This window comes from Tupaia chinensis, unplaced genomic scaffold (assembly GCF_000334495.1).
Source record: "Tupaia chinensis unplaced genomic scaffold, TupChi_1.0 Scaffold000287_1, whole genome shotgun sequence".
Taxonomy (NCBI): Eukaryota; Metazoa; Chordata; class Mammalia; order Scandentia; family Tupaiidae; genus Tupaia; species Tupaia belangeri.
Window position 1 is genome coordinate 1,483,911 of NW_006159771.1, and position 27,858 is coordinate 1,511,768.

General features: G+C 57.4%; 3 protein-coding genes across 5 annotated transcripts in view; 1 reads left to right on the forward strand and 2 right to left on the reverse strand.

Moving 5' to 3' along the window:
- Positions 1-18,461, reverse strand: part of SMPD4 (sphingomyelin phosphodiesterase 4) — a 26,213-nt gene extending 7,752 nt beyond the window's left edge. For 2 of the 3 annotated variants that reach the window (XM_014588576.2, XM_006150411.2), the window contains exons 1-11: positions 17,799-18,461; positions 14,791-14,874; positions 12,275-12,361; positions 11,930-12,072; positions 11,708-11,783; positions 10,055-10,163; positions 9,924-9,976; positions 9,634-9,785; positions 7,402-7,534; positions 4,483-4,554; positions 1,667-1,753 (exon numbers count right to left, since the gene is read on the reverse strand). In XM_014588576.2, the coding sequence (XP_014444062.1) occupies positions 1,667-1,753; positions 4,483-4,554; positions 7,402-7,534; positions 9,634-9,785; positions 9,924-9,976; positions 10,055-10,163; positions 11,708-11,783; positions 11,930-12,072; positions 12,275-12,361; positions 14,791-14,874; positions 17,799-17,873 (1,071 nt within the window). In that variant the 5' untranslated portion in view covers positions 17,874-18,461. The remainder of the gene's footprint in view (positions 1-1,666; positions 1,754-4,482; positions 4,555-7,401; positions 7,535-9,633; positions 9,786-9,923; positions 9,977-10,054; positions 10,164-11,707; positions 11,784-11,929; positions 12,073-12,274; positions 12,362-14,790; positions 14,875-17,798) is intronic. The other variant, XM_006150412.2, reaches the window with a different exon arrangement.
- On the forward strand, positions 16,756-25,018 carry MZT2B (mitotic spindle organizing protein 2B). The gene is made up of 5 exons (XM_027772614.1): positions 16,756-16,761; positions 17,438-17,443; positions 18,478-18,598; positions 18,790-18,938; positions 24,864-25,018. The coding sequence occupies exons 3-5, from the start codon at positions 18,540-18,542 to the stop codon at positions 24,941-24,943; spliced, it is 288 nt and encodes a 95-aa protein (XP_027628415.1). The 5' UTR covers positions 16,756-16,761; positions 17,438-17,443; positions 18,478-18,539; the 3' UTR covers positions 24,944-25,018.
- A 1,957-nt stretch (positions 25,019-26,975) lies between these two features.
- The window catches only part of LOC102501396 (tubulin alpha-3 chain), a 13,422-nt gene continuing 12,539 nt past the window's right edge, over positions 26,976-27,858 (reverse strand). Inside the window, 1 exon segment of the mRNA XM_014588563.2 lies at positions 26,976-27,367. Within this exon segment, the coding sequence (XP_014444049.2) occupies positions 27,071-27,367 (297 nt within the window). The 3' untranslated portion in view covers positions 26,976-27,070.

Consider the following 27,858-nt stretch of genomic DNA (forward strand, 5'->3'; position numbering starts at 1 on the left):
GCAGGCAGCCCCCCGTATCCCCCGTCTCCAGGCAGATCTCTGCTCTCCACCCGCCCTGGCACTCAGGGCCCAGCGAGCCTGCACTGCTACCCTGGGGGCGGCAGGCCACACGTGGGCCACTGCTCAGTGCCCAGTCACTCAGGTCTCCTGGCATGCCAATGCTGGTCCAGGCCTGGTGACACGCCCATGGCCAGCGAGTCCAGGATGGAACCGCGGCGTTTGTTCCTGCTCATCTGTAATGCTACGTCCCCGTGCAGCGAGGCCGCCTTGTTTTTGAGGTAAGGAAGGACGAGAGGCGGTGCAAATGCGACAGGACTGGCCAGGCCCCGTGCCGCAATGCCCACCAGGAGCATCCCCTCTCCAGGCCAGCCTGGCCCCGACTGGGACCCTGAGCCACGGCATCAGCCCTTGGTTCCAGACATGGCACACGCAGGACGCCGTGTGCTCTGCCTGTGCGTCAGCCTTGCCTCACCTCGCCCTTCTGCAGGCTCTGGAGGGCCGCAAATGCGACAGGACTGGCCAGGCCCCGTGCCGCAATGCCCACCAGGAGCATCCCCTCTCCAGGCCAGCCTGGCCCCGACTGGGACCCTGAGCCACGGCATCAGCCCTTGGTTCCAGACATGGCACACGCAGGACGCCGTGTGCTCTGCCTGTGCGTCAGCCTTGCCTCACCTCGCCCTTCTGCAGGCTCTGGAGGGCCTGGCTCATTTCCCGCCGGGTTGGCTGGGCTCAAGCTGGCCCCACCCCCGCCGGTCTCTGCCCAGTCACACTGGCCTCCTTCTTCCCCGGCCTGAGGCTCCCCTGGCATTCCCCACTGGGCCCAGCCTCTCAAGAGCCCTAACCCTCGGCAAGTCCCTCCATCCTGACCTCCCCACTGGGGCTGAAGGGAGCCAGCTGTCTGCCCAGGCCCTACTGAGTGCCGGCCGCCACGTGCTGCCCCTCCTGCCCTCAGCTCTGCTGAGCAGGAGCCCCCACCCCCGTGCTGCAGTCGCCAGCCCGCCCGGCAGTGCTGGCCATGCCACGTTTTCTCATCTGGGGCTCAAATCCAAGTTCCACTGCTGTGTGCTCCTCGCAGGGTGAACTGGACAGACCCAGGCCCGGTTCTGCATTTCTGTTGTTCTCACACATCAGCCACCTCTGCTTCGCCGACCTCAGGGCCCCCCACACCCCGTGTCTGCCAGGAGGACCGCCACCTCCACAAGGTTGCACCCTGTCTGCCTGGAGAGGGGTCTACAAGTGGCTAGGGTTGACTAGGAAGGCCAGGCTCTGGCTGGACTGTCAAGGACTGGCAGTCTCTGTGGGCCAAGCCCTGGGCTCCCTACCCCTGCCTCGCACAGGCTGCATGACAGCTCCGAATGGGACCGAGCCCACACCACCCAAGGCCAGGGCCGCTGCCCCCTCTGTCACCCTGCACCATAGGGCAAGTCAGGCCACTGCATAGGCCCGACCAGGTCAGCTACCCAAGCCAGGGCTGAGCACGGAGCCCTCCGCCAGCTGAGGGCTCAGCTCGGCAGAGCCTACGACCCCACAGCCAGCTAGGACCAGGTGTCTCGCTCCCTCGCTGGGCTGCACACCCTCCACCAGGCTCGGCTGCAAAGCTGGGAGCCAGCCCCGCACTGCACTGCACTGCCATGCACTGGTGGCGTCCACCATGGGCGGGAAGTACTTGGTAGGCGTGGAGGGCCTGGAGGCTGGGCTGGGCAGGGCCGTGGAGGGCGCTGGACACACTGAGCCGGTAGTGCAGAGCCTCCAGCTGAGACAGCGAGATGGAGAGAGGCCAGAGGAGGCGGGAGGCAGAGGATGGGGTGGGGAAGGGGAGAGACGGGGCAGGACATGGGAGGGCGGGAGAGAAAGGAACAGTGAGAACGAGCCCAGAGGAGAAAACACACACAAAAATAACAACAAAAGCGCCGTCAGTGACAATTCAAACAATTACAGCCCAACAGCTGCAGGCCGGCAAGATGCCGCCCCCTCAGCAGCCTAGATGCTGTGGCCAGGCCCGCCTGGGCCAGGTCCTGGTGGGAGGCACCCGCTGTCCAAGGTCAGCCAAACTCACTGCCTTCCAGAGGGACCTGCTCTCCCCACGCCCCTGAGCCCACTGTGCTGCCGGGACACGCTGCAGCCACCAGGGCCCTGAAGGTCCCAAGCTCAGCGAAGCCTGCTCTAGAGGAGGGCTCTGCCCAGAAAGGGGCATGACGTTCGCGGAGCTCCCCAGGCTGTGTGCTGGGGGCAATCATTCCTACGCATCTAAAACCAGGCGACGCCTTGGGAACCGGGCGGTCAGGGATGGGCAGCATGGAGCGGAGCACCGGCTCAGCCCAGCAGCCCCCACCCCCGTCCTCCACACTCCATGTTCGGGGGACTGTGAGTGCTGCCTCTCCTAGCTCACTGGATCCCCTCCAGGTAAGAGTCCCCAAGGGCAGGACAGGAGCCCTGGAGAATCTGGCACCAGCCACACACCCAGAGGCAGCAGGAACCCTGAGACTGGGACGGCCCAGGGCCTCATGGGAGGCCCTCTGATTACTGAGGCCTGAAGGTCTGGCCCCATCCACCTCCCTGCAGCATTGCGACCTGTGGTAGCACCCCCTCAGCCAAGCCCAAGAGCAGCCCAGAGCTGGCCTGGTGCACAGTCTGCCCGGTGAGGGCCAGGCCTCCCGCCCGAGCAACGTGCCCACCAGCCGCACACAGGAGAGGTCAGCACGCACATGCCAGATGCCAAGGAGACTGCAGAGGGCAGGAAAGAGCGCAGCTGGAGGCATCGCCCCTCGAGGCCTCCCTCCCACCAGACCAGGCTCAACTGCAGCTCTAGGGGAGCAACGGATCCCGGTCCCTGCCTGGGGAGTGCAGGCGGCCCCACCACGGCCTGCTTGGTGCCCACCAGCCTGTAGCGGAGTGAACAGGTGCCCTGGGTCCAGCCTGCAGTGGAATGTGACCTCGGGAGCCGTGCTTGGTGCATCCAGAAGTCAGGGTGGGGCGGGACTGCCAAGGATCCCTGAAGGCAGGTGCACGCAGGCCTGGGTAAATACACAGGGGCCTTGGGGGACTGCACTGCCCCCACTGTCTTTCCCTGCTCCCGCCCAGCCTTCCCCAGGTTTCGTTTCCTGCTTCAAGGAGCAGAAGTGAAGGGCAGAGCCTCTGTGGGCACCTGGCCCTCCACTGCCCGTCATGCTGAGCGGGTCTCACCTACTTGAGGTCTGGCCCGAATGAAGCCAATGTGGGAACAAGAGGGAAGCACCTCCAGCTCCAGCAGGGACAGCCTGGAGGGCCTTTCTGGTCGGCCCTCGAAAGTGAGCGCTTCTGCTGCTCAGAGGAGAAAACAGGCAGGCAGGCAGCAGACAGGAGGCCATGCAGCGAAGCAGCCCCTGCCCCTGCCCCGGCCAGGTCCAGCCGCATGCACAAGGCTGAGCAAGCCTTCCAGAGCCGCGGGGAGCCCAGGGCAGATGTGGGGGGCTCCCAGGTGCCAGCCGGGATCATGCAGTGAGTTTGCTCTGGGGATAGGGAAGTGCCGCGGGCTGACTCGAGAGGCTCAGGCTGCAGACGTGGGTGGCCGCTGTTCTGAGAGCGATGGCAGGGGTGGCACCCCAGCCTGCACGAGGCAGCGCAGAGGCTGCAGAACTGGCTGCAGAGACTCTGTAGGAAGACCCTGAACCAGGGAGAGCCCAAGGACCCCCTTCTCAGTTTCAACTCCATCACCCATAGGTCCTTCATTCTTAAGGAAGCGCCCCAGAATTTTGTCCAGCCGTGACAAAGTGCAAGTCTATGGAGCAGACGGAACACAGAGGTCACGGGCAGCAGACGGCCACGTGGCCAGCGTGCCTTTGGCAGGGCCTGTGGCCTGGTGTGATGCGAGCTCCTCACAGACTGAGTCTAGGCGCCCCCACCCCGCTGTTCACTGACTGAGCAGAGCTGCTTGACCCTGAGTTGAGTGGGATGCCAGCCCTAGGGACAGTGATCTCAGGAGGGACCCCAGGGTCTCTGCAAACCAGTCTGCGGTCTGGGAAGGGCCAGGAGGAGGAAGGAGGAGGAGGCAGGCTGGGGGCGTGCAGGACGGTACCAGGCCCCACCCACCACCAAAACAGCTGCTTGCTATTTTGTAAGGGAGGTCTAAGGTCACCGGGGTGTGCCTAGGCCACCACCACACACCGAAGGCACAGCTGACGGTGGAGGGGACAGACCGGGACATGACCTACAAGGACCCCTGCAGCTCCCCCACCCAGAGCAAGCACTCCACAGCCTCATCTGATCCCGCTGCCGGGGAGGGGGCTCCGGAAGCTGTAAGGAGAGGAGCCGAGAAGGGGGAAACCTACAGGCCTCAGAGCCCTGGCTCAGGACAGAAGCCCCCACAGAACTGGAGGCCAGCGCCTACCGCTCACTCAGCATGAGCTTCCCCTATTCGGCCTGTCACTAGCTCAGATCTGGGACAGAGACTACAGGTGGACTGAGGCCAGGGACGAATCAGGAAGACCAAGCGCAGAGACCTACCTTAGCATGGGGAGACTGCATTTTCTGGTACATCTCCAAGGAATAATGATGAAGCCACATTTCAACAAATACCTGCAAAAGAGGATCAGCCAGTCCAGTCATTTTTCAACGGGGGTGCCACAACCATTCAATGGGGAAAGGACACGCTTTACGCAAATGGCGCTGGGAAAACAGGTTACCCACACGCAAAAGGAAATGGGACCCTCACCTACGCCACATGCAAAATCTAACTTAAAATGGATCAAAAACCTAAAAAGAACTAAAACCATAAACTCCTGGAAAGAGAGAACTAGACTTCATCAAAGTCAAGACTTCTGTACATCAAAAGACACTATGGGGCGGGGGGAAGGGGGGGACCAGCAGTTAGCGTAATGGCTATGTCGCTGGACTCCCACGTAGTCGACCGTGGTTCGTGTCCCGGACCCGGTGGCTTAAAACTCACGCTGGTCACGTGTGCGTGCGTGTCCAAGATCCCAAGAGGAGAATGGAGAAGGGATTGTGGCGTGACCATCCCCCCTGGGGGTGATTTCTCGCTTTCTGTCTGTCTGGCGAGCGCACGCACCCTATAGTGAAAAACCTCTCTCAAAAAAGCAAACAAACAAACAAAAAACGATACTATCGACCCGGTGGCTTAAAACTCACGCTGGTCACGTGTGCGTGCGTGTCCAAGATCCCAAGAGGAGAATGGAGAAGGGATTGTGGCGTGACCATCCCCCCTGGGGGTGATTTCTCGCTTTCTGTCTGTCTGGCGAGCGCACGCACCCTATAGTGAAAAACCTCTCTCAAAAAAGCAAACAAACAAACAAAAAACGATACTATCGGGGGAACCAGTAGTTGGCGTAATGGCTATGTCACTGGACTCCCACGTAGTCGACCGTGGTTCGTGTCCCGGACCCGGTGGCTTAAAACTCACGCTGGTCACGTGTGCGTGCGTGTCCAAGATCCCGAGAGGATAATGGAGGAGAAGGAATTGCGGCATGACCATCCCCCCTGGGGGGTAATTTCTCGCTTTCTGTCTCTATGTCTCTCTAAAAAAGAGCGCACGCCCTATAGTGAAAACCCCCCCCCCCCCCAAAAGACACTATCGGGGGACCAGCAGTTAGCCTAACGGCTATGTCACTGGACTCCCACGTGGTCGACTGTGGTCCAAGTCCCGAACCCAGTGGCTTAAACTCACAGTGGGCACACGTGCGTGCGTGCCCAAGATCCTGAGAGGAGAATGGAGGAGAAGGGATTGTGGCGTGGCTATCCCCCCGGGAGGTGAGTTCTTGCTTTCTGTCTCTCTGGCTCTGTCTTTCTGGCAAGCACATGGGCCCTATAGCAAAAACCTCTCCCAAAAAAAAGGCTGACTGTATGGTTCAAGTCCCAGATCCAGCACCTTGAAAAACATGGCAGGTGGACCACAGTTTGAGTCCCAGACCTGGCAGCTTGCTTTCTCACTCTCTCTCTCTCATTCTGTCCCTCTCTGGTCAAATTAAAAAATAAATAGGGGCCAGCAGGTGTTCGAGTCCCAGACCTGGCGACTTGCTTTCTCACTTCCATTCCCTCTCTCCCTTTCTCTCCCTTTCTCTCTCTGATCGAATTAAAAATAAATAAATAAAGTTGGGACCAGTAGTTGGTATAATGGCTGTGTCGCTGAACTCCCATGTAGTCGACCGTGGTCTGAGTCCCAGACCTGGCAGCTTAAACTCACACCGGGCGCATGTGCGTGCATGCCCAAGATCCCAAGGAGAAGGGATTGCAGCGTGGCCATTCCCTGGCGGGGGAGGGGTGATGTCTCGCTTTCTGTCTCTCTGCCTCTGTCTCTCTGCCTTTTTGGTGAGTGCATGCGCCCTATAGCAAAAACCTTTCCGAAACAAACAAACAAAAGTAAATAAAGTTAAATGAAGTACTTCTTTAAAACATAAGGGAAAAAAGGGAAAACATGGCAGGTGTACACGTGTACTCAAAATCTGAAGAGGAGGATGAAGAGACTGTGGTGTGGCCATCGCCCTGGGGGGGGGGTGTTGCTTTCTCACTCTCCTCTCCCTTACCTCTCTCTCTCTGGACAGTGCATACCCCATAGCAAAATTAAAATCAAATAAAAAAGGGATCCTGGACCCAGCAGAGGTAGTTGGCAGGGTGCTACTGTGACATTTGAGCCATACGGGAAGGCCTGGGTTGGATCCTGGACCAACCTGGACATGTCAGTCTGACCACACCTGCTGAGGGCCTGGGGGGTGACCAAGGCTCAGAAGGGGGCAGCACCGGGGTGAGCTAGCTCAGGCCTGTGGGAAAGGTAGAAGCCGAGGGACTCTGCCACCTCCCACGTGGATCTCGTGACACAGAACGGGGTGGCGGGGCTCCCTGTGACCAAGGGGGAAGCTTCACAGGCTCCTCACTGAAAAGGCGTGAGAGCCACATGATAGCGATCACAGAGAAACTCCAATGACAAGGGAGGACTGGGGTCCAGGGAGGGCGGACAGGATGTCTACACAGACCACTGGGAACCAAGAGACGCAACTGTATCACTGTGAGAAAAACAAAACCCCCAATAGGTAAGAAGCCATTTCTGTCCCACGGATGTGTGTGGTATTCTCAACTGCACAGGGCTGAGATGCCTTTCATGTTGGGTACGCTCTCTGTAAGAGCCAAATGTTGTATAGCAATCAAACGTTTAAAATAACAATAATACAAATAAAATACAATAAAGGGAAAACAATATCCACCTCTCGTGGTCAGGGGCTCTTGGGGATGGAAGCCCCTGCCAACGACATGTAAGTTAGACGGGCAGGCAGAGTCTCCTCCCCGGTGTTCTACATGCCACGGTAGGAAGAGCTCAACGTTCAGACGCCCTCAGGCCGATGAGCCATCTCTGGGACTCTGCCCGGCGGGGAGGTAGCCAAGCAGGCTATGCTGAAAGGGAGGCCGAGCCCTCACCTGCAGCAGGGTTTCCGACCTCCAGATCTCGTGGGAGGCGGGGTCTGCGTTCACAGAGGTCTGGTGTGAGATGTGCCGCTTCAGCAGGCTGGTGTGGTGCAGGCCGTAGGATGCAAAGGGCACGGCGGGCGTCCTGAGGGAGACGTAGGAGTGGTCTGAACGTGGGCTCCTGCTGGCCGAGCCACGAGCAGTCTGCCGGGGCCAGGGGTGGGACTGTGGCAGCCTACCCAGACCCCCGAGGGCAGGGTCCCGGGTGCACATCCGAGGACCTCCCTGAGCACGCCTGCACGTGTGTGTGTCTGTGATCTGAAAGCTGAGGCTGGGGGTGGACTGCAGTGTGAAGACCTTTTGTGGGTGCCTGTTTCTCTCTATCTCCCTCTCTCATGGAACAAATTTAAAAAAATTAAAAAATGATGTCAGTGGGGCCAGCAGGTGGAGTGGTGGTTAAGGTGCTGAACTCCCACATGGCCAACCATGGTTCAAGGCCCAGACCAGTCAACTTGCTTTCTCATTTACCTTCTCTCTTTCTGGTCAAATTTTAAACATATAATGATAATATTAAGTAAGATGAAATAAAAAATAGTTCTTTAAAAAAGAAAAATGATGTCAGCAATAGATTACAACCTGCTGAATCACACAGCGACCTCCAGGTCCAAGCTGATATGCCTCAATAAACAAATGGTCAAGAGAAAAGTCTTTTTTTTAACCACAGAGTACCCACAAATAAATATGGGAGGGATAGACGAGAAAACTACCACCTGGCAACCGTCCTATTAATAGCTGATGTGGAGCCGAGCAGGTGGTATGGTGGTTAAGGTGCTAGATTCCCACATGGCCAACTGCAGTTCAAGTCCCGGACCTGGCAGTTTGAAAATCACACCAGGCACGTGTGTGCATGTCCAAAACTGAGAGAGGAGACTGGAGAAGGGATTGTGGCGTGGCCATCCCCCCAGGGGTGATTTCTCACTTCCCCTCTGTCTCTTAATGTCTCTCCTCGGAGAGCACACATGCCCTATGGCCTAGTGGCTAAGGGAGCCGGATCCCACATGCCCCAACATGGTTCAAATCCCAGCCTGGCAGCTGAGAAAACACACTGGATGAGGCCAGCAGGTGGCGTGATGGTTGAGGGTGCTGGACTCCCACATGGCTGACCACAGTTCGAGTCCTGGACCTGGTGGCTTGCTTTCTCACTTACCCTCTCTCTCTCTCTGGTCAAATTAAAATAAATAAAGTTTAAACCATACTGGATGCCTGTGTGTGTGTGCGCGCACGCGCGAGCCCCAAATCCTGACAGGATAGAAACATGGAGAAGGGGCTGTGGTATGACCGAAGCCCATTGTGGGGTGCCTTCTCCCTCCCTGCACCCCCCCCCCGCTAGTGTACGTGCCTCCCGGCAATTAAAAAAGAGAAAAAATCAGACCAACCAAGAACCTTACAATGACCTGTAAGTGTTCAATTCAAATCAAGTTAGAAATGACTAAACTTAGTGAAAGACCGACGTCAAAAGCGGAGATGGAGCCAGCGGGTGGTATAGAGGTTAAGGCACTGGATTTCCACATGGCCAACTTCATGGTTCAAGTCTCAGATCCAGCAGCTTAAAAATCACACTGGGTACACGTGCATATGTGCCCCAGAGCCTGAGAGGCGAATGGAGGAGAAGGGCGTGTGGGAGTCCAACGCCTTTAACCACCATGCCACTTGCCGGCCCCAGGAAAAATTTTTTAAAAAAAGCTGAGATAGGCCCAAAGTTAGGTCTCTTGTATCAATCTGCTATGCTGTCAAAGGAGAAGTTCTTAAAGGGAATTAAAAGTGCTACTCCAGGGACAGCCCTATAGCACAGGGGTTAAGGAAGTCAAATTCCACAAAGCCTGGCCCTGGCAGCTTAAAAGACAAGGTGTTGGTGGGCCAGCAGGTGGCGTGGTGGTTAAGAAGCTGGACTCCCACATGGCAAACCGCAGTTTGAGTCCCGGATATGGCGGCTTTCTCTCTCTATCTCTGTCTGGTGAGCATATGTGCCCTATAGCAAATTTTAAAAAATAGTAATAATGATAAACAAAATTAAGTAAATAATTCCTTAAGAAAAAAAAAAAAGCCACACTGGCGGGCCAGCAGGTGTGTGGTTGTTAAGGCACTGGATCCCACAGAACTGACTCAGCCTGGAAGGAGTACAACTAATGTCCCTGTGGGCCATGCCACTGACTGGACCCCTCCCTAAATGCCAGGGAGCCTCACCTGGGAGCTGGCGAGGGGCTGGTGCCCCCGGGACTAGAAGCGAGCGGTGGGGGGACGCTGCCTTCGGTGGGCAGGAACCAGGACAGGTACCTGTCCACCAGCGTGAAGTAGGCACAGTCTGAAGTCCGGACGTGCAGGGACACAGGGAGCGGCTGGGAAACAAAGCTGGTTGTCAGTGCGCCCACCCCAGCTGCCCGCAGCAGCGATCGGAGGGAGGTCCCAGGCCAGGCCCCCCACCCTTCCTGGTCGGCTCTGGGAAAATGAGTGCGGATCAGGCATCCCTTCCGTACCTTCTGAGTGATGAGGCTCAAGGCGAAGAAGAACACGTAGTATTCGAACGGATCTGACGGCAACGTCAGGGACAAACGCTCAGGACACTGGGCCGCCCCACCCGCACCACCCTCGGCCCAGCAAAGGATACTGAGAGCCAGGTTCAGGCCGAGGCCCCCGGCCGGCGGGAACTGGACCTTGTTGTGGTACAGAGGGCTGTCAGGGAGGACGCGCTCCTGGATGGACGCCCTCACAGGGCCCTGCAGGGAGGGAGGTGGGTGGTGGGGCAGGCGCCGGTGCCGTGCCCCATGAGAAGCCTGGCACAAAGCCTGCCTGATCGGACAGCGTCCTTTCTCTGGGTGGCGCTCGGGTAGAACTCCTGCCACCCCACGAAACCTACTAGCAGCAAGGCCGGTGGCTACACACGTCTCACCCCTTTGGCCCTTCCGACCCTCTGAGCAGGCTGGCCGTCCAGTCGCTCCGAAGGATCAGAGGCTCAGGAGCACAGAGCACCTGCCCACAGGGCCCTGCTGTGGTCTGGCCAGGACCCTCCTGGCAGCACATCGCCTTCTCTGTTAGCTGACTTCAGAATGTTTGCTTTTTTTCTTTTTGAGAGATTTTTGCTATAAAGTACGTATGCTTGCCAGAGAGAGACAGAAACAGAAAGTGAGAAATCACTGCCCCCCCCAGAGGGATGGCGAAGCCAGTCTCTTCTCCTCCATTCTACTCTCGGGATCTTGGGCGCACATGCACACAGTGTGAGTTTTAAGCCTCTGGTTCCGGGACTTGAACTGCAGTCAACGACGCAGGAGTCCAGCAATGTAACCATTATACCATCTGCTGGTCCCTATGGTGATACATTTTAAAAAGTAACAGAGGTAGGGGGCAGCAGGTGGGGTGGACGTTAAGGTGTTGAAACCCACATGGCCAACTGCATGGTTTTAGTCTTGGACTCGGAGGCTTGAAAATCATGCCAGGTGTGTGTGCGTGCCTGCCTAAAATCCTAGAGGAGAATGGAGAAGGGACTGTGGCGTAGCTATCGCCCCTAGGGGGCACTGTCTCACTTTCCCTCTCACTCTCTATCTCCATCTTGTGAGTGCATACTCCCTAGCACAAAAGGAAAAAAAAAAAAAGTAATTAGGAGGCCAGACAGTGACATGATGGTAAAACACAGCACTGCAAGGCTGGCCCACAGGAAGGCTCCTGGCTCACTCCCAGAGACCTCCCTGGGCACACCAGACACAAACGTGCCCGTGGGCTGGGGCTGCAGCTGAAGCTGGGTCACAGCACCCAGAACCCATGGGGGCTCGCACATGTGCACTCCCTCTCGGAGCAAATAAAGAGAGAAACATTTTTTGGACCAGCATCTGGAGTAATGGCTATGTCACTGGACTCCCAGGTAGATGACTGCGGTTTGAGTCCCAGACCCAGTGGCTTAAACTCACACCGGGCATGTGTGCATGTGTACCCAAGATCCCGAGAGGAGAACGGAGAAGGGACTGCGGTGTGGCCATCCCCACGGGGGGTAATGTCTCACTTTTTGTCTCTCTGTCTCTGTCTTTCTGGTGAGCTAGTGCACGCACCCTATAGCAAAAACCTATCCAGAAAAGCAATAAACATTTCTAAATAGGAAAAACAAGGTGGTTGTGGCAAGTTCTCATCTGTGAAGCTCCATGAGTCCAAACAGATGCTGTGACATTCTCCTGCCCACTGCCACCACCCTGTAGGGCCCCGCCTACCCGCCTGACAGCTCCACACAGGGTCCTCTGCCAAGGTGCGACTCCCACCACCACAGCTTACTCACAGGTAGGTAGGAGACGGGGAAGTCAAACTTATAGTCTTCGGCTTGAAGTTTGTAGACCAACTTCATCATTGGGCCACTGGACACAAAATTAAACGCACAAACAGGGCAGGTGAGTTGCACGCTGTCTGGCTGTTTCTTAACTTTATGAAATAGAGCAATTTATAATGAAAATGGAACTGCCGCAAGAAAGCACCCAGTACCTCTAGGGACAAACCTATTTACCCAGGATCTAGAAACTCCATGGCAATGCTATACTCCACAGGGCTCACGCGCCCCTGGAGGCAGCGGAGGTTCCAGCCGACGAGGATGCCATCCAGGCTGCCGAAAATGCTCTCCACCAGCCACGGGAAGATGGTGTGCAGCTCCTGAAACGGTGGACAGGCGACGCTGTGACCCGGCTGCAGAGGCTCCGCGTGGAGCTGTGCTCACTGCACCCAGCTCCGTCTGAGGGGTCACTCCCTAGGAGACTCCCAGGAACGGCCCTGCACCCACGGGAGCCCCGGGGCAGTGGTGCCAACTGCGAGGGCAGCAGATGGACTGGGTTACCAGATGCTGGCAGAGCCGTACCTTTGCTGGAAAATCCTCAATGACTTTAACCAAGTCTTGGCACCGCTGTGCAAAGGGCTTGTTTAGAGAGTCGGCTTTCAGGCTAGCCTAGGAGACAGGACAAAGGAGAGCATGTGTCGAATGATTCATGCTTCGGCTTTTTATTTGAAAGTTTGCTATAGGGCATGTGCACTTGCTAGAGATAGAGAGAAAGAACCACCCTATTGGAGAGGCTCACACTACAAACCCTTCTCTTTCTCATCTCAGGATTCTGGGTATGCGCACACATGCACCAGAGTGTTTTTCAAGACTCTGAGACTCAAACCACACTGTCAACCTGTCAACAGAGTTGAATCCAGCCACCGGTGGGCCAGCTCAGCAGCCTTCGCTCAGCTTCTGGCTCAAGTCAAGCAGAAATTCAAGCGTGAGCCACGTGGCCACTGGCCTGGTTCTCCAGCAGCCGACAGCGCTCATGTCAGTGGCTCAAAGACGTTGCCAGAAGAGTCTACGCATCTAGGCTCGAGACGGCCGTTCGCAGGCAGGCTTCCCGGCACCCTCCCTCGGGCAGCCCCCGTTACCCCAGGGCACTACCTGTTACCAGAACACAACTGCCGTCTGCCTGTGCCTAAGGAGGGGCAGTCCTCAGATCAGCCCCACAGCCAGGAGAGAACTGTGTGCGGAGGGCATTCGCACAGACCCCGGGGTTCTCACTGAGCCTGACAAACTAACTGGCAATTTCCTAACAGACCGGCCTTCGGTGCTTACACTACCATGGGCATCAGTGCGAATACCCAACACAGCGAGGCTACAGCGGCCTGAGCGGTCCTGTATCTGGCAGGGAATGGACCCACTGAACTCACTACCCGGGAAGAAAAGGCAGGCTAGGAGCCAGGTGGTGGCAGAGCAGTAACGTAAATGGACCCACGCGGGAAAGGCCCTGGGTTTGGGGCCTGAGACCTGGCCGAGCGTGATCTGCGTCCGCTCAGGGTGGGGATGGATCGTGGCACAAGTGCCTGTCTCTCTTTCTCTCTCATGAAAAAAATAAACTTTGGAACCCAGGCAAAACACAAAGCCGGCTACGATGACGACTTCGGCTGCGCTGACACAGACCATGGAGGAGGGAGAGGCTAGACCACACTGAGCTAAGAGCTGAGGAGACCTGCCGGAGGCATGGGATGGGGAAAGCACCCTGACTGTGTGAGAAAAGCGGCCTTTGTGCAAATGGATTGAGACTAGGAGGGGGACCAGCAGATGGCGTAATGGTTACGTCGCTGGACTCCCACGGAGCTGACCGTGGATCCAGTCCCGGACCCAGCAGCTAAAAACTCACACCGGGCTGGTGTGTGCGTGCCCAAAATCCTGAGAGGAGAATGGAGAAGGGATTGTGGCATGGCCATCCCCAGAAGGATGATCTTGCCTTCTGTCTCTGAGACAGAAAGGGGGGGTGAGTTCTCGCTTTCTGTCTTTCAGGCGAGCACATATACCCTATAGCAAAAATCTCTCTCAGAAAAAAATGATTGGGAGAAAGACCAAGAATTTCAACCAAGAGGGCTCTGCCCAAGGATAGCTAAGGCCTTATTTGCTTTCAAATAACAGTAGATTGTGGGGGCCTGAGTCAGGACGGAGACATGGGCTATTCAGGCCATGGGTCAGACTTGCTGGATCTAGTGAGACGCACCAAGACGAATGTCCTTCCAACATTCACAAACAGCTCTCCTGGGAACTGAAATTAGGACCCTTCATTTCTTCTTTTTTTTTGGGGGGGGAGGGAGGTTTTTGCTATAGGGTGCATGCACTCACCAAAAAGACAGAGACAGAGAGACATAAAGCAAGAGATCCCTCCCCAGGGGGGATGGCCGCGCCGCAATCCCTTCTCCTCCATTCTCCTCTCAGGATTTTGGGCACGCACACACTCGTGCCCGGCGTGAGTTTAAGCGACCGGGACCTGGACTCAAACTGCAGTTGACTACATGGGAGGGCTGGGAGAGCATTCCCGTAACTGCACGGCCAGCTCCCATGTCCCATAGAAATGCTGTTCTCATAAAAGGCAGCTCTGGGACCAGTGACACAGCCGTTATACCAACTGCTGGTCCCGACCCATCACTTTTGATATTCGCCTCATACATAACTTCTCAGCACTGCGTTTAATAATTAACGTGCGGTCTGGCTGCCCACAGTACAGCAGTACCTCCAGAGTCCCCGTGACAACCAGAATGGCACAGGGTGTACAACTGTGAAAGTTCTGGCATATGTCACTCTCTTGCTCCTCCCTGGACTCTGGCTAGGAGAAAACAGGGGGCTCAAATCCACTCATCATACAGCTAGAAACACCAGCACTCAGAGGTCCAGTGACCCCCTACGTCCTGCGGTCCTAAGAACACAGACTCAAGCTTAAGTGTTCTACACCTGAATCCAGTGCTGTTTCCATCCAGTGCTCCTAAAAATGCCACTAGAGGGTTCTTCAAGTCAGAGGAGGGAAGCCTGGAGTCCGTCACCTACAGAAGTGTGGTCACTGACGCCCACGGAGTGACACCTACCAGTAGGAAGCTGGGCTGCTGCAGGTGAGGAAACGCCATGGCTGCCTCCCGTGGAGAGTCGGAAACGGCTGCCTTAGGGAACCACTGGGAAAAAAAAAACAAAGGAAGTCTTAAATCTGCCACACAAGAGAACAGATGTCGTTGCACAATGCCCGGGAGAGCATTCCCGTAACTGCACGGCCAGCTCCCATGTTCCATAGAAATGCTGTTCTCATAAGAGGCAACTCTGGGACCAGCAGTTGGGGTAATGGCTACGTTGCTCGACTCCCACGTAGTCGACGGCGGTTCGAGTCCCGGACCCAGTGGCTCAAACTCACGCTGGGCACGAGATCCCGAGAGGAGAATGGAGGAGAAGGGATTGCGGTGTGGCTACCCACCCCCCCGGGGGGGTGATTTCTCGCTTTCTGTCTCTCTGTCTCTCTCTCTGTCTTTCTGGCCAGTGCACACCCAATAGCAAAAACCTCTCAAAAAAAAAAAAAAAAAAAGCAAAAAACCCTCAAAAAAAAAAAAAAAAAAAGGCAACTCCGAGGCCAACCTACAGAGGAGGGCTCAGGGCTCACACCTGGGCCTCCCTCAGTACAGCAGGCACAGTGCCCCTGATCCAGGACTGGCTAAGGGTGAATCTTAACTCCAAGACCCACTTGGGGTGCTCTCTCTTGGTTGCAGAAGGAAACTTAAAAGGGGCAGGCAGCCTTATAGCCTAGTGGTTGTCCCTGCCCCAACAGCTTGAAAAACATGCTGGGGGGGCGGGGGTGGCCAGCTGGTGATGTGGTGGTTAAGGCAGCTGGATCCCACATGACCAACTGTGCAGTTTGAGTCCTGGACCCAGGGGCTTGAAAAACACACTGGGCACATACGTGTGTGTACCCAAAATCCCGAGAGGAGAATGGACTGTGGTGTGGCCATACCCCCTGCGGGTGACTTCCTTCCCTCTCTGTCTCTCTCTGGCAAGTGCATTTTCCCTATAACAGACTTTAAAAACAAAGAAAGGGAGAGGAAAGAAAAAGATGCTGGATAAGTGTGCATGCCTGTCAAAAGAACTGACACGGGACCAGCAGATGGCGTAACGGTTACGTTGCTGGACTCCCACGTAGTCAACCACAGTTTGAGTCCTGGAACTGGTGGCTTAAAACTCAAGTCAAGCATGTGTGCATGTGTGCCCAAAATCCCAAAAGGAGAATGGAGACGTGATTGTGGCATGGCCATCTCCCCTGGGAGGTGATTTCTGTCTCTGTCTCACTCTCCGGCGAGCACATGCACAAATACACAGACCTCACGACTCTCTCAGAGACAGAAGGGCAAATCTCCTCTACATCACGCACACACACACCTGGTGTGATTTTCAAGCCGCCAGGTCCAGGACTTAAACCAAGGTGGGCCATGTGGGAGTCTAGTTCCTTAACCACCATGCCACCTGCTGCCCCAGCTCTCCAGATTTCAATCTCCCTGACTACCCAGGTCAGAAATGGACAAAACCCAGGCTTGGACTGAGCATAAAAGTCTGCCACGTCTTATGAATGGCCCGATGCAAAGGAGTACAGGCACTGAGGTGACAACGGGCGGTCCAGTGCAGGGAGAGGCTGGGTGTGATGGCCACCACGCAGCTGGCTGGTAAGAGGAGATGCAACTCTCTGCCACTTGGCAACAGGGACAACCCCCAGGATGTTTTCCATTCTTAACTCACACTGGTTACCCATTTGTTACGGTGGAGTTAAATAAAACACTTTGGGGCCAGCAGGTGGTGGGGTGATTAAGGTACTGGGCTCCCAAATGGTTACCTGTGGCTCAAGTCCCAGACCTGGACACTTGCTTTCTCCCTTTCCCTTTCTCTCTCTTGCTCTCTGGTCAAATTAAAAACAAAGTAATTAAGGGAACCAGCAGTTAGCGTGATGGCTATGTCGCTGGACTCCCACGTAGTCGACCGCGGTTCGTGTCCCGGACCCGGTGGCTTAAAACTCACGCCGGGCGCGTGTGCGTGCATGCCCAAGATCCCGAGAGGAGAATGGAGGAGAAGGGATTGCGGCGTGACCATCCCCCCTGGGGGGTGATTTCTCGCTTTCTGTCTCTATGTCTCTCTCTGTCTGTCTGGCGAGCGCACGCGCCCTACAGTGAAAATCTCTCCAAAAAAAAAAAAAAAAAGAAAGCAAGAAATCACCCCTCAGGGAGGATGGCCACGCCACAGTCCCTTCTCCTCTCCCTTCTCTCCGGATCTTGGACATGCACGAATACTCGCCCGGTGTGAGTTTAAGCGCTGGGTCCAGGACTAGAGCCCCAGTCGACTACATGGGAGTCCAGCGACGTAGCCAATATACCACCTGCTGGTCCCTATGAGTAATTATTTGAAAAAACACCACCACCTTTACCCTGACCCCCTCCGTCACTACTCAGAAGTGAACCATGGACCCTGCCAAGGGCGGAGCGCCTCTCGCCCTGGGCCGTGGCTGAATGAAGCCCAGAGACGTCCAACGAGTGTCTCCGACAGACGCCCTGTTTCCTGACCCCGCTGCCGCCTCGTCCCCGCATCACACCCCTGTGCCTGCTGTCCCCGGGGCACGCGGCCAGTGCGCTCACGCCGAGGCCGCCCGGGGCCGCTCCGACCACCCGCAGCCTGCCCCGTTCGGTGCTCGCAACTGCGGCGAGAAGGGAGCCCCGGGCCGCCCGCTCCAGACGAGCAAAGCCAGGCCCGGAGTCGAGCCGTGCAGGGGGGAGGTCCAGCTGCACTCGCGCTCGCCTCCTCTGTCGAGGCTCAGCCCCGACTCGAAGCTCTCCTTCCCTCCACTCGCTCGACGGACGCCAACGGCGCACCTCCGGGCCCCGCGGGCTAGGCTCGGGCAGGGGTAGCCAGGCATGGCCCGGAGGGAGCGTGGGCAAGGCCGGGCCCTCGGTCCGCCGCCCGCCCGTCCCGCCCGGCTCCGGAGGCCGGGGCCAGGCCCGAGTCCCAGGGCTCGTGGAGGAGCCGAGGCAGCCTCGGCGGGGCTCGGGGAATACCCCGGCGCGTGGCCACTCACCTGCGGGACCCACAGAGCCGCGCGTCTCAGGCTCGGGAGCCGCCATTCGGCCAGCCGGCGCCGAAATGTCGTCATCAAGCGGCGCGCGGCGTCACGCCCCCTTGGCCAGGCGGGAAAAGCTCCCTTACCCCTTCGGGATGCTGCCTCAACAGGCGCGTGCGCACAGCGAAGGCCGGCTGGGTTTGTTGAGGCGGTGGGGAAAGAGGACCGCCGCGGATGGCGCGTGCGCAACGGCGTCTTCTGGCTCCCTTTCGCCCGGGCGCTCGCGCTTTTAATCACCGCAAGGCGTGCGCCTGCGCGTAAGCAGAGGCCGTTTATTACGCCCCCTGGAGGAGCGCCCTCTGGTGGTGAATAGGCGCGGCACAACTACACGCTATTGCTTTCGTCCAGCGGGCGCCAGGCGCTGCGCCGGGTGCTGCTACCTAAGCGAGCACGACCAAAAGAAACGCGCCTCCGCGGTCCGCCACGACATCCCTTTACGCCACCCCGACACACAGGAAGCGCTCAGTAAATGTCTGGGTATCTAACGCGGGCGTGGAGATGGTCCCGATCCCTGACCTCCCGGCTGGGGTTGCCCCGGACTGACAGTGGCGCTGCAGAGAGAGAAATGGCCAGCCGAGGCCAGTAGAGGGCGCAATGAGAACGCTCGGCAGAGAGGGGCGGGGCGGGAAAAAAAAAGGGCTGGAGGCAGCCCGGCAGAAGCTCGCGCTGCGGCGGAAGAAGGTGCTGAGCGCCGAAGAGATGGAGCTGTACGAGCTGGCGCAGGCAGCGGGCGGCGCTATCGACCCCGACGTGTTCAAGTGAGCGGGCGTGGGTGCGATCAGGGCTCTCTCGTCTGACCCCCGGTCACCCTGAGATCCGGGCCCCATATGTCCTGGTCCGGACCGCTGGTCTGCAAGAGCCCCCTACCGTTTGGGAGCCTGCTGTTGCCCGGTGCAGGCCTCTCCCGCCGCAGGGAAGGCTCACCGGGCACCCTGTTTGTTCTCGCCAGGATCCTGGTGGACCTGCTGAAGCTGAACGTGGCCCCCCTGGCCGTCTTCCAGATGCTCAAGTCCATGTGTGCGGGGCAGCGGCTGGCGAGCGAGCCCCAGGACCCTGCGGCCGTGTCTCTGCCCACGTCAAGTATGCCTGAGACCCGAGGTCAGAGCTGGGGGAGCTCAGCTGGGCCCGGTGCTCCCTGGCCCATGTGGCAGGTGGTGAGGACAGCAAGGGTGGGAAGGAGGGCAGGCAAGGCTGTGGCCAGGCTGCCTGTCAGTCTTCTCCCAAGAGCGATAGGGCCCTTCATGGGCAACCCCTTGGGCTCAGTCCCTGGCTTCACTGCCAAGAGCAGGTGGACAGAGTGGGTGTCTCAGGGTGCTCTGTCCAGCAGGCCAGGGCTCACCTCCTCTGGCCTTTTCTCACCTCTTCCTCCATGTCTTCATTTTGGACATGGGAATAAGATGGCCTTGGTCCTTGTTCTGGTGGCATCATGACCTCCCGGGGCATGCTTAGAGAACAGGACACGCAGAGGCCTTCTGGCCACCCCAGGTCCTGCCCAGGGGCCTGGCCCGATGAGCTTGCCTCCTCGGGTTGCAGAATGTGAGTCAGCGTGGCGCCCATGGCTGCCCTCCTGGGGTGCAGAGGCCTGAGGGGCAGAGCCTCAGGCTCAGGTCTCAAGGGCATCCTCACCCTCAGGGTCATGACTAGGAAGGAGATGCTGGTGACAGTGCCACCGTGGGGTCCCGGCTCCCCACTTCCGTCTGTCCTCCCAGTGTGTGGTTTCTGCTCCTGAGGCCATAAGAGGCCTCCCAGGCCAATGAGCGAGGTCCAGGGCCGGCTCCCTGCCTGAAAGCACAGGCATCCTGAGACGGGGTGGGCCCCTTTGGGGGGTGCACCGGGGCCCTGGGCGAGTGCCCCCCTCCGCCCGCGGCCCTGGGCAGCAGCGCTCAGGCGTCCTCACTGACCCACCCTCTGTCTGCTCTTTGTGTCTCTCTCTGACCTCCAGAGGCCTCCTTTCTCTCTGCCAGGAACAGTAGCCCCCCTGCAAGGCTCTCCTTTCCCGCAGCCTCTCCGGTTCTGCACCACGGCCCAGCCGCCATGCACTCGCCTCTCTCTCCCAGGCTCCCCGGTTCCCTCCGGCTCTCTTGTTGCCTGTTCTCTCCTTTTGCAGGTGGCGTTTACTGGCTTATCTCTGGGGGTTGGTGCGCTGTCCGTGGAAACTGCTGTGGTCCCAGGAGGGCCAGCAGCTTCCAGCTGCAAGGGAGAGCCTTGCAGGCTGTCCAGCCAGTGGCTTAGAGACGGCGTGATTTCTGGCTCAGTGCATTAGATGCAGCACTACAGTCCAGTTTGCCTAGAGCTGTCAGGCAGGCCTCAGGCCAGTTCTGAGGGTGAGACTTGCACGCTTCCAGCCAGGGGAACACAGCCCCAGGTGTCAGAAGCATTTTGGCTTCTTAGAAGCTGTCCCTGCCTGGATGGGAGTCTCGGGGACAAAGTGGATGTCCCTACCTACCCTGAGCCTCTGGGCAGCAGCCCATGGATGGGGTGCACCTGTCCCACCATCCGCCACACCTGGAGACATCCCTCTCCGTCACCCTCCTGAGCTGGGTGGTGTATTGAGGCTGGGGACCCAGAGCCGGGGGTGTGCGAGCACCCATCTCCTCCCCCTCGTCACCCCGCTCCCCCTCAGGTGCCACCTGTGGAGGATGAGGAAGGGCCGGGGGGCTGGGGAATTAGGTGGAGGAGTTTCCTAAGGGGAGAACCTGGGAACGGCCCTCCACTCCTCTGGATGCCGCTGTCACGTGCTGGGGGGCTCTGGGCGCCAGCCTGGTGCTCAGCATCGAGGGCAGTGGGGACGTAGAGAGAGTGGCCAGAGACCCCCGGTGATGGAGGTGGGAGGAAGGGGCTTAGGAGCTATGAGCACCCAGGGGTCCTGGAGCAGCAGGGTCTTGGGCCCCTGCCAGCTCTTAGAAGGGAGGCGGGCCAGGCTGGACCAGAAAGGTCTGCAGCGGTGTAGAAAGTGTCCAGGACACCGCCGGAAGCTGCGCCTGACTTGGGGCGGGAGGAGGAGGGAGAAAAGAGGGTGGAGAATCAGGAGGGAGTGGGGGCACGGTGCTGGGAGATGAGCAGAGAGGGATCGAAGGGGGACTCTGAGGGAAGCAGGGACAGGAATGGCAGGAAGTTGGGCTTCACAGGGCCAGCTGCTCCTTGAGGGCCTGACCTGGGAGCACAGTTCAGACCAGTGTCCTACCACTATGCTGCTTGCCACCTCCACCCAGCATGATTTTCAAGTTGCCAGATTTGGTTCTCAGACTGTGGCAAGGCATGTGGGAGTCCAGCGCCTTAACCACTATGCCACCTACTGACTCCCAGCACAATATATATATATTTTTTTTTTGGGGGGGGAGGTTTTTTTTGCTATAGGGTGTGTGCACTCACCAGACAGACACAGAGAGACATAGAGACAGAAAGCAAGAAATCACCCCCCAGGGGGGATGGTCACTCCGCAATCCCTTCTCCTCCATTCTCCTCTCGGGATCTTGGGCACGCACGCACATGCGCCCGGCGTGAGTTTTAAGCCACCGGGTCCGGGACACGAACTGTGGTCGACTACGTGGGAGTCCAGTGACATAGCCATTACGCTAACTGCTGGTTCCCCACAATATATCATTTGAATTCATTTCTTTTCTTTTCTTTCTTTTTTTTTTTTTAACTTTTTAATGTGGCTACTGGAGAATTCAAAATTACCCGTGGGGCTAGGCCAGCAGCTGGCCTGGTTCTTAAGGGGCTGGATCCCACGTGGCCGACTACAAGTGTTGTTAGAACCCCAGACCTGGCAGGCTGAAAAAACAGGCCACACACGTGTGTGCTCCCAAACTCTCGAGAGAATGGAAGAAAAGGGACTGTGGCATGGCCATTCCCCCTAGAGGGGGGAGGAAGGAATTCTCTCTTTCTGCCTGTGTCTCTCTGGCAAGCAAACATGCTGCATGGCAAAAAAATAAATAAATTATACACACACACACACACACACACGGCTTACATGGCATTCCATGGCACCATTCCAGGCAACTCAGAGTCGGAGTTGTGTGTGCATGTGTGGGAGGGGGGTTCACTGGCCACAGCCCGGGGCAAGAACACCGTCCCACGGAGGCTGAGCTGAGAGCCTACGTAACCCCGTGTGCCCATCGTGCGTCTTTCCCAGCAGGGCCTGTGCATGTTCTGGAAGCATCGATTTAAGTTCCTGGCTCGAACAGACCTGGGACTGTATGGCCACCCCGTGGCCACCAGACCCTGCCCCCTGGCCCCCAGGACAGCTTTTGTTCTCATGAAGCGCCCATGGGCCAGCCTGACACCTCTGCGTCAGCTACTTCGTCCTGGGCCCTGCCCAGCCTGTGGGGCCTGCGGTGTTCTCTCCTTCTCACCTCTCCTTGTCCTTCCTGACACAAAGTCCCACTGGCCCTTGTCACCACCAGGTGGTGCTGCCACCCTGAGAGGAGGAAGGCAGCCCCGGGGGGCCAGCAGGTGGGGAGAGAAGCACTGTGCACCTGGCTGATAACAAACCTTTATCAATAATTCTTTTTTGATTCATGTGTTTCATTTTATTTATTCATCCACTTATTTTAATTTGACTAGAGAGAGACACAGAGAAAGTGAGAAAGCAAGCCACCAGGTCTGTGACTTGAACCGGGGTCGGCCCTGTGGGAGTGTCCAGCACCTTAACCACCACGCTACCTGCTGGTCCCGATAACAAACCTTTATGTCCCACCCACAGTTTCAGGGGAGGTTAATGGCAGAGTGGGTCACGTGTGGTCTGGTCCGCTCCCGGCTTCAGGCACACCTTGAATCATGGGTGCATTCTGGAGGTTTGCCAAACTGGGGTGTCACCAAACACTGAGTACCGAGATACTAGCTTGTCTCCCTGGGTTCGTGGCCAAATGCTCCTGAACCAGCTATCAGGTAGGAGCACCAATTTATTTATTTATTTTTTTACCTTTGCCAGAGGGTGCATGTACTTGTCAGAGAGGAAAAAGAGGGAAAGTGAGAAAGCACCTCCCATGGGACATAGCCATTCCACAATCCCTTGTCCGGGCCTGTTTGCATCATTAGTGCGCTCTGTCTCCTGTGGCTCAGGGCTATGTGGATTTCATGTTTCCAGGGCTGATCGGTCTTTCCGATTTAAAGACGAACCTCACTGGCTCTTTTCCGCATTCCTCTCATCCTATTGTTATCTTTGAAAACATCTTTCCCCTTTATCCATGATAGAGCGGATGCACACGTGACCAAGACACAGGCGAGCTCCCTCTGCAGTGACCAGGCTGGGGGGTTGAACCACAGTTGCCACGTGGAACCCAGCTTCCCTTGAGCGGTGCATTACTGCCATGCATGGAGCCAGCCTTTCTCATGCTTCTTGGGTTTCCAGAAATGACCTGGTCATTACGGCGAAGGGGAAGGGGGAAACTCAGATGGGGGCCGACTGAGGAACAGGGCTTTAGGGTCAGGCCTGGGGGCTGAGACCTGCCCTGCCATCTGCAGGGGCCAGCTGGGTGCTAACCTACCCTGAGCCAGGCTGGTGGTCTCTACTTACATCTCTCCCGAGTCCCTGGGAGGCTGAGCTGGCCCACCTTCCCCCACTGCATGCCCCAGGCAGCACCCATCCTGGGCTCTGGGTAACCTGTCACTGTGTCTCTGCCGAATCGTGTTCAGGAGCACTTGAACATGAAGTCAGGGGGCCAGGCTGGGAGAAACCAAAGGAAGGCTGGGACAGCCCTCCCCATAGCACCAGGCAGCAAAGATCCCCTTGTTCTGAAAGAACTCTCCAGGAAGTCCTACGGCTGGCCTATCTCCGCAGGAATCCTGGGGAGAACTTTGTAGAGGACATGGTCAGTGAGTTGGCAGTGAGGCGAGGAGGAGCCGAGGCTGACATGCTGAGATGCCTAGGCTTGCTCAGGGTGGTGAGCTGTGAAGTGGGGGGGGCCTGACAGATCCCCAAGACTCCCCGTTGCACCTCTCCTCCAGGAACTCATAGTTCTCCACTGCAGGCGATTTGATGAATGTCAAAGGTGCCAGGGGGAACTGGACTGAGGCTGGGTGTTCCGTCCAGCCAAACCTGTCACGCTGAAAGTGGCAGCCGGGGAATTCCCACCAGGGAGTGCCCCAAACCGCCCTGCAATGTGGCTGGCTGGGATTCCTAAGGAAGCTCTGAATGCCAGGGTGACGAGTCCGCATTTAATTGGGGGCGCTGTGCATCCTCCAGCAACCAGAGACGGTCTACCGAGGTGTGTCCAGGGTAGAGACAGAGTGGAGCTGGGATGAGGATTCAAGGCATTTGCTGGGGGCAGCGCTGCCCTGCGACCTTTAGCAAACACGTCCCGTCTTTCAGTGTTTCCGGCAACAAACCTACAAGGCTCATCGCAGTCCCAGCTTGAGTTCAGGCCTGGAGGACAAGCCAGAGGGCGGTCCGGGCACTCGTGTCTCTCAGGAAGGACAGAGGAGACCGAATCCTGGTTTAGAACCCAAGGAGCAGAGCCTGCCTGCCAGGCCAGAGCAGAGGCGAGCGTGGGAGGGACCGTGACCCTGTGGGCACATCTGGGCCCTGGGTATGGTTTGCCCTCAGTGGGGTTCTCGGTTTTGCTGGTGCTCGAACACCCTGAGCTCCAGAACCACTCTGCTTTAAAATGAAGTTCTGGCCCAAATGTGGGTGCAGGTTTCTGGCTGTCTTCACAAGCCAGTAAGCGATTCACAAGTCAGGGACTGTCTGAACCAGTGTCTTCCCGTGAGCGTGGCTGTCCGAGGGTCGAGCCTTGGCAGGACCCGGATGAGAGATCCAATAGCCAAACCCGAGCAAGAAGCTGGACCACCTCTCGGTAGGTAGGAGCAAACCGGGGAGAAGGCGCTTCAGAGCCAAAGTGAGAAACCCAACTTCAGTTTGGCGGCTGCTGTGCTTCCTGCCTGGCACAGTCGGGATGGACGGGCGGTCCAGTGTGAGCGTGCCCACTGCTGGCACAGGGCAGACCGCACTTGCTGCCCAGGCCAGGTGTGAACCAGCAGGGCTTGCCGTCCTTGAACTGACCCATGGTATGTCTTCCACAGCTTCCCATCGGGCTTCACACTTCATCCCCGGGGCCCATTGGGAGCCCCCCTGCCTCCTGCCAGGGCAGCTCGCAGCCTGAGGATCGGGGGGAACGGCTTTGACGGGAACGTCACCCGAGGAAAGCAGAGTTGGGCTGGTGGAGCTTGCCCGTGCTGACCGCAGCGTTCTGTGTCCACCCAGGGAGAAACAGAGGCAGCGCCGCGCTGGGTGGGGCGCCGGCACTGGCCGAACGCGGCGGCCGGGAAGGATCCAGCCAGAGGTTGCCCCGCCAGCCCAGTGCCACCAGGCTGCCCAAGGGCGGCGGGCCCGGGAAGAGCCCCACCAGGAACAGCACCTAGCCGAGTCAGAGACTCCCCTCCAGGCCCGCCACAGGCCCCCCGTTCTGCAAAGCAGAGGCTACGTGTTGTTTCTCCCGACCGGTAATAAACTTTTTGAAAAATTGAGGGTCTAGACCATACTCTACCACTTTTTTTTTTTTCTAATTGTTTCATTCCATTTACTATAATTTTTGAGGGGGGAGAGGTTTTTGCTATAGGGTGCATGCACTTGCCAGACAGACTCAGAGAGACAGACAGAAAGGGAGAAATCACTCCTCAGGGGGGATGGCCACGCTGCAATCCCTTCTCCATTCTCCTCTCAGGATTTCGGACACGCACGCACATGCGCCTGGTGAGAGTTTAAGCCACTGGCTCTGGGATGTGAACTGCAGTCGACTACGTGGGAGTCCAGCGACATAGCCATTACGCTAACTGCTGGTCCCATTATAGTTATTTTTTAGCTTGACCAGACAAGAGAGAAAGTGAGAAAGCAAGCCACCAGGCCCAGGACTCAAACTGCAGTCAGCCATGTGGGAATCCAGCACCCTTAACCACCATGCCACCTGCTGGTCCCCATCTACCACTTCTTGAGTATGTTAAGGCACAGCAGGTGGCGGAGTGGCTAAGGCACTGATTCTCACATGGCCGACCACAGCTGGAGTCCTGGACCTGGCGGTGCGTGTACATGTGTCCAAAATCCTGAGGAGGATGCGGGGACGGCAGCGCGGCCACCCCCCTGGGGGAAGATGTCTCACTTTCCCGCTCACTAGTGGGCACGCATACCCTGTGGCAAACCTTAAAAAAAAAAAAAAAAAAAAGATGACACGGATAATGGCTATGTCGCTGGACTCCCATGTAGTCAACCGCGGTTCGCGTCTCAGACCCGGTGGCTTAGAACTCACGCTGGGCGCGTGTGCGTGCATGCCCAAGATCCCAAGAGGTGAATGGAGGAGAAGGGATTGCGGCATGACTATCCCCCGTGGGGGGTGATTTCTCGCTTTCTGTCTCTGTCTGGCGAGCGCATGCGCCCTATAGCAAAAATCTCTCCCCCCTCCCCCCCAAAAAAAGACGTAGCTGAGTCCCGCCCGCTGGTCCTGATCCCACTACGGCTGCAACCGGGTGAAAAGCCAGCAACTTCACCTCCTGAATCTGATTTTTGGGCCCGAGAGGAAACCTATGTGTTGCAGGTTCTTATAAACAGACATCGTGTCGCGTGGGCTAGGCGTGACGTGTCCTAGTGCTGGCGGCAGTGGTAATCCGAGCACCGAGGGAGACGCCGTCTCCACGTCACCTCAGTGTGACGTCTGGGTGGGTGGGCTGTGACCGCCTGTGGACCATGAATGCCCGCTTTCCTCCAAGTCCCCTGACCTCTCATATCTGACAGCCAACCATGGCCCCACCCACACACCTCAGAGTGAAACACCAAGTTCTAACTTTGGTCAGCACATCCCATCGATGGAGAAGCCCGAAAAGTAGCAAATTCAACCGGAAAACCTAACTCAATTTTCCTAGGATTTAGCTGATCTTTTTTTTTTTTATTTTAAAGAATTCTTTTATTCACTATTATCTAATCTGACAAGAGACAGAGTGAGAGGAGAGCAAGCCACCAGGCACAGGACTTGAACCACTGTCGGCCATGTGGGAGTGCAGTGCTTTTTAACCACCTCGCCAGCTGCCACCCTGGACTTAGCTGATATGTATGCTTTGGTACCTCAGATTTGAAATGCTGCATGTTTCCCCACTCCGGCGGGCAGGACCCAGTGTAGGACAGACCGAGGTTGTGTTTTGTACAGAAACTTTAATTGTGAACAACCTGAACATAGCCATGCCGGACAACGGTGGGAGTGCACCGCAGAGGCCCACCTGCCGCCTGCCGGCCTCCCCGCCGCTCAGTACTCCTCCCCTTCTTCTGCCTCTGCCTCCACGGAGTCCACGCCCACCTCCTCGTAGTCCTTCTCCAGGGCTGCCAGGTCCTCCCGGGCCTCGGAGAACTCGCCCTCCTCCATGCCTTCTCCCACGTACCAGTGCACGAAGGCCCGCTTGGCATACATGAGGTCGAACTTGTGGTCCAGGCGGGCCCAGGCCTCGGCGATGGCCGTGGTGTTGCTCAGCATGCACACGGCCCGCTGCACCTTGGCCAGGTCTCCCCCGGGGACCACGGTGGGGGGCTGGTAGTTGATGCCCACCTGCCAACGAAGGGGAAGAAAACATTCTGTGAAGCTTGTAGCAAACCCAGAAATGACGGCTACTTTTCCTCAAGGAGCAGACAACACGGCGGCACCTGCTAGGGACCAGGGACCCCCAAACATGCTCGGAGCCATCTTCCTGCAGGCGGGATGCTGGGGTGGTGGTTCCAGACAAAGGCAGGGGAGGGACCAGCAGGTGGGCATAGTGGTCCCATTTTGGGGACGAGTGGACGCCACAGATTAGGCGTAGTTGCTGGACTTCCACATGGCTGACCGTAGTTCGAGTCCTGGACTTAGTTGCTTGAAACTCACACCGTGTGTGTGTGTGTGTGTATGTGTGTGTGTGTGCATGCGTGTATGCCCACAGACCTAGGAGAAGGGACTGCGACGTGGCCATCCCCCCGGGGGGTGATTTCTGACTTTCCCTCCTACTGTCTCTGTCTCTCTGGGGGCACATGCACTCTATGGCAAAAACTTAAAAAAAAAAAAAA

Bases quoted from the DNA above. Each gene is read 5' to 3' on its own strand.
- MZT2B (XM_027772614.1), top strand. From the start codon at position 18,540: ATGGAGCTGTACGAGCTGGCGCAGGCAGCGGGCGGCGCTATCGACCCC. The intron at 18,599-18,789 runs GTGAGCGGGCGT...TGTTCTCGCCAG, and splicing joins ATCGACCCCGACGTGTTCAA to GATCCTGGTGGACCTGCTGA. The intron at 18,939-24,863 runs GTCAGAGCTGGG...TGTCTTCCACAG, and splicing joins AAGTATGCCTGAGACCCGAG to CTTCCCATCGGGCTTCACAC.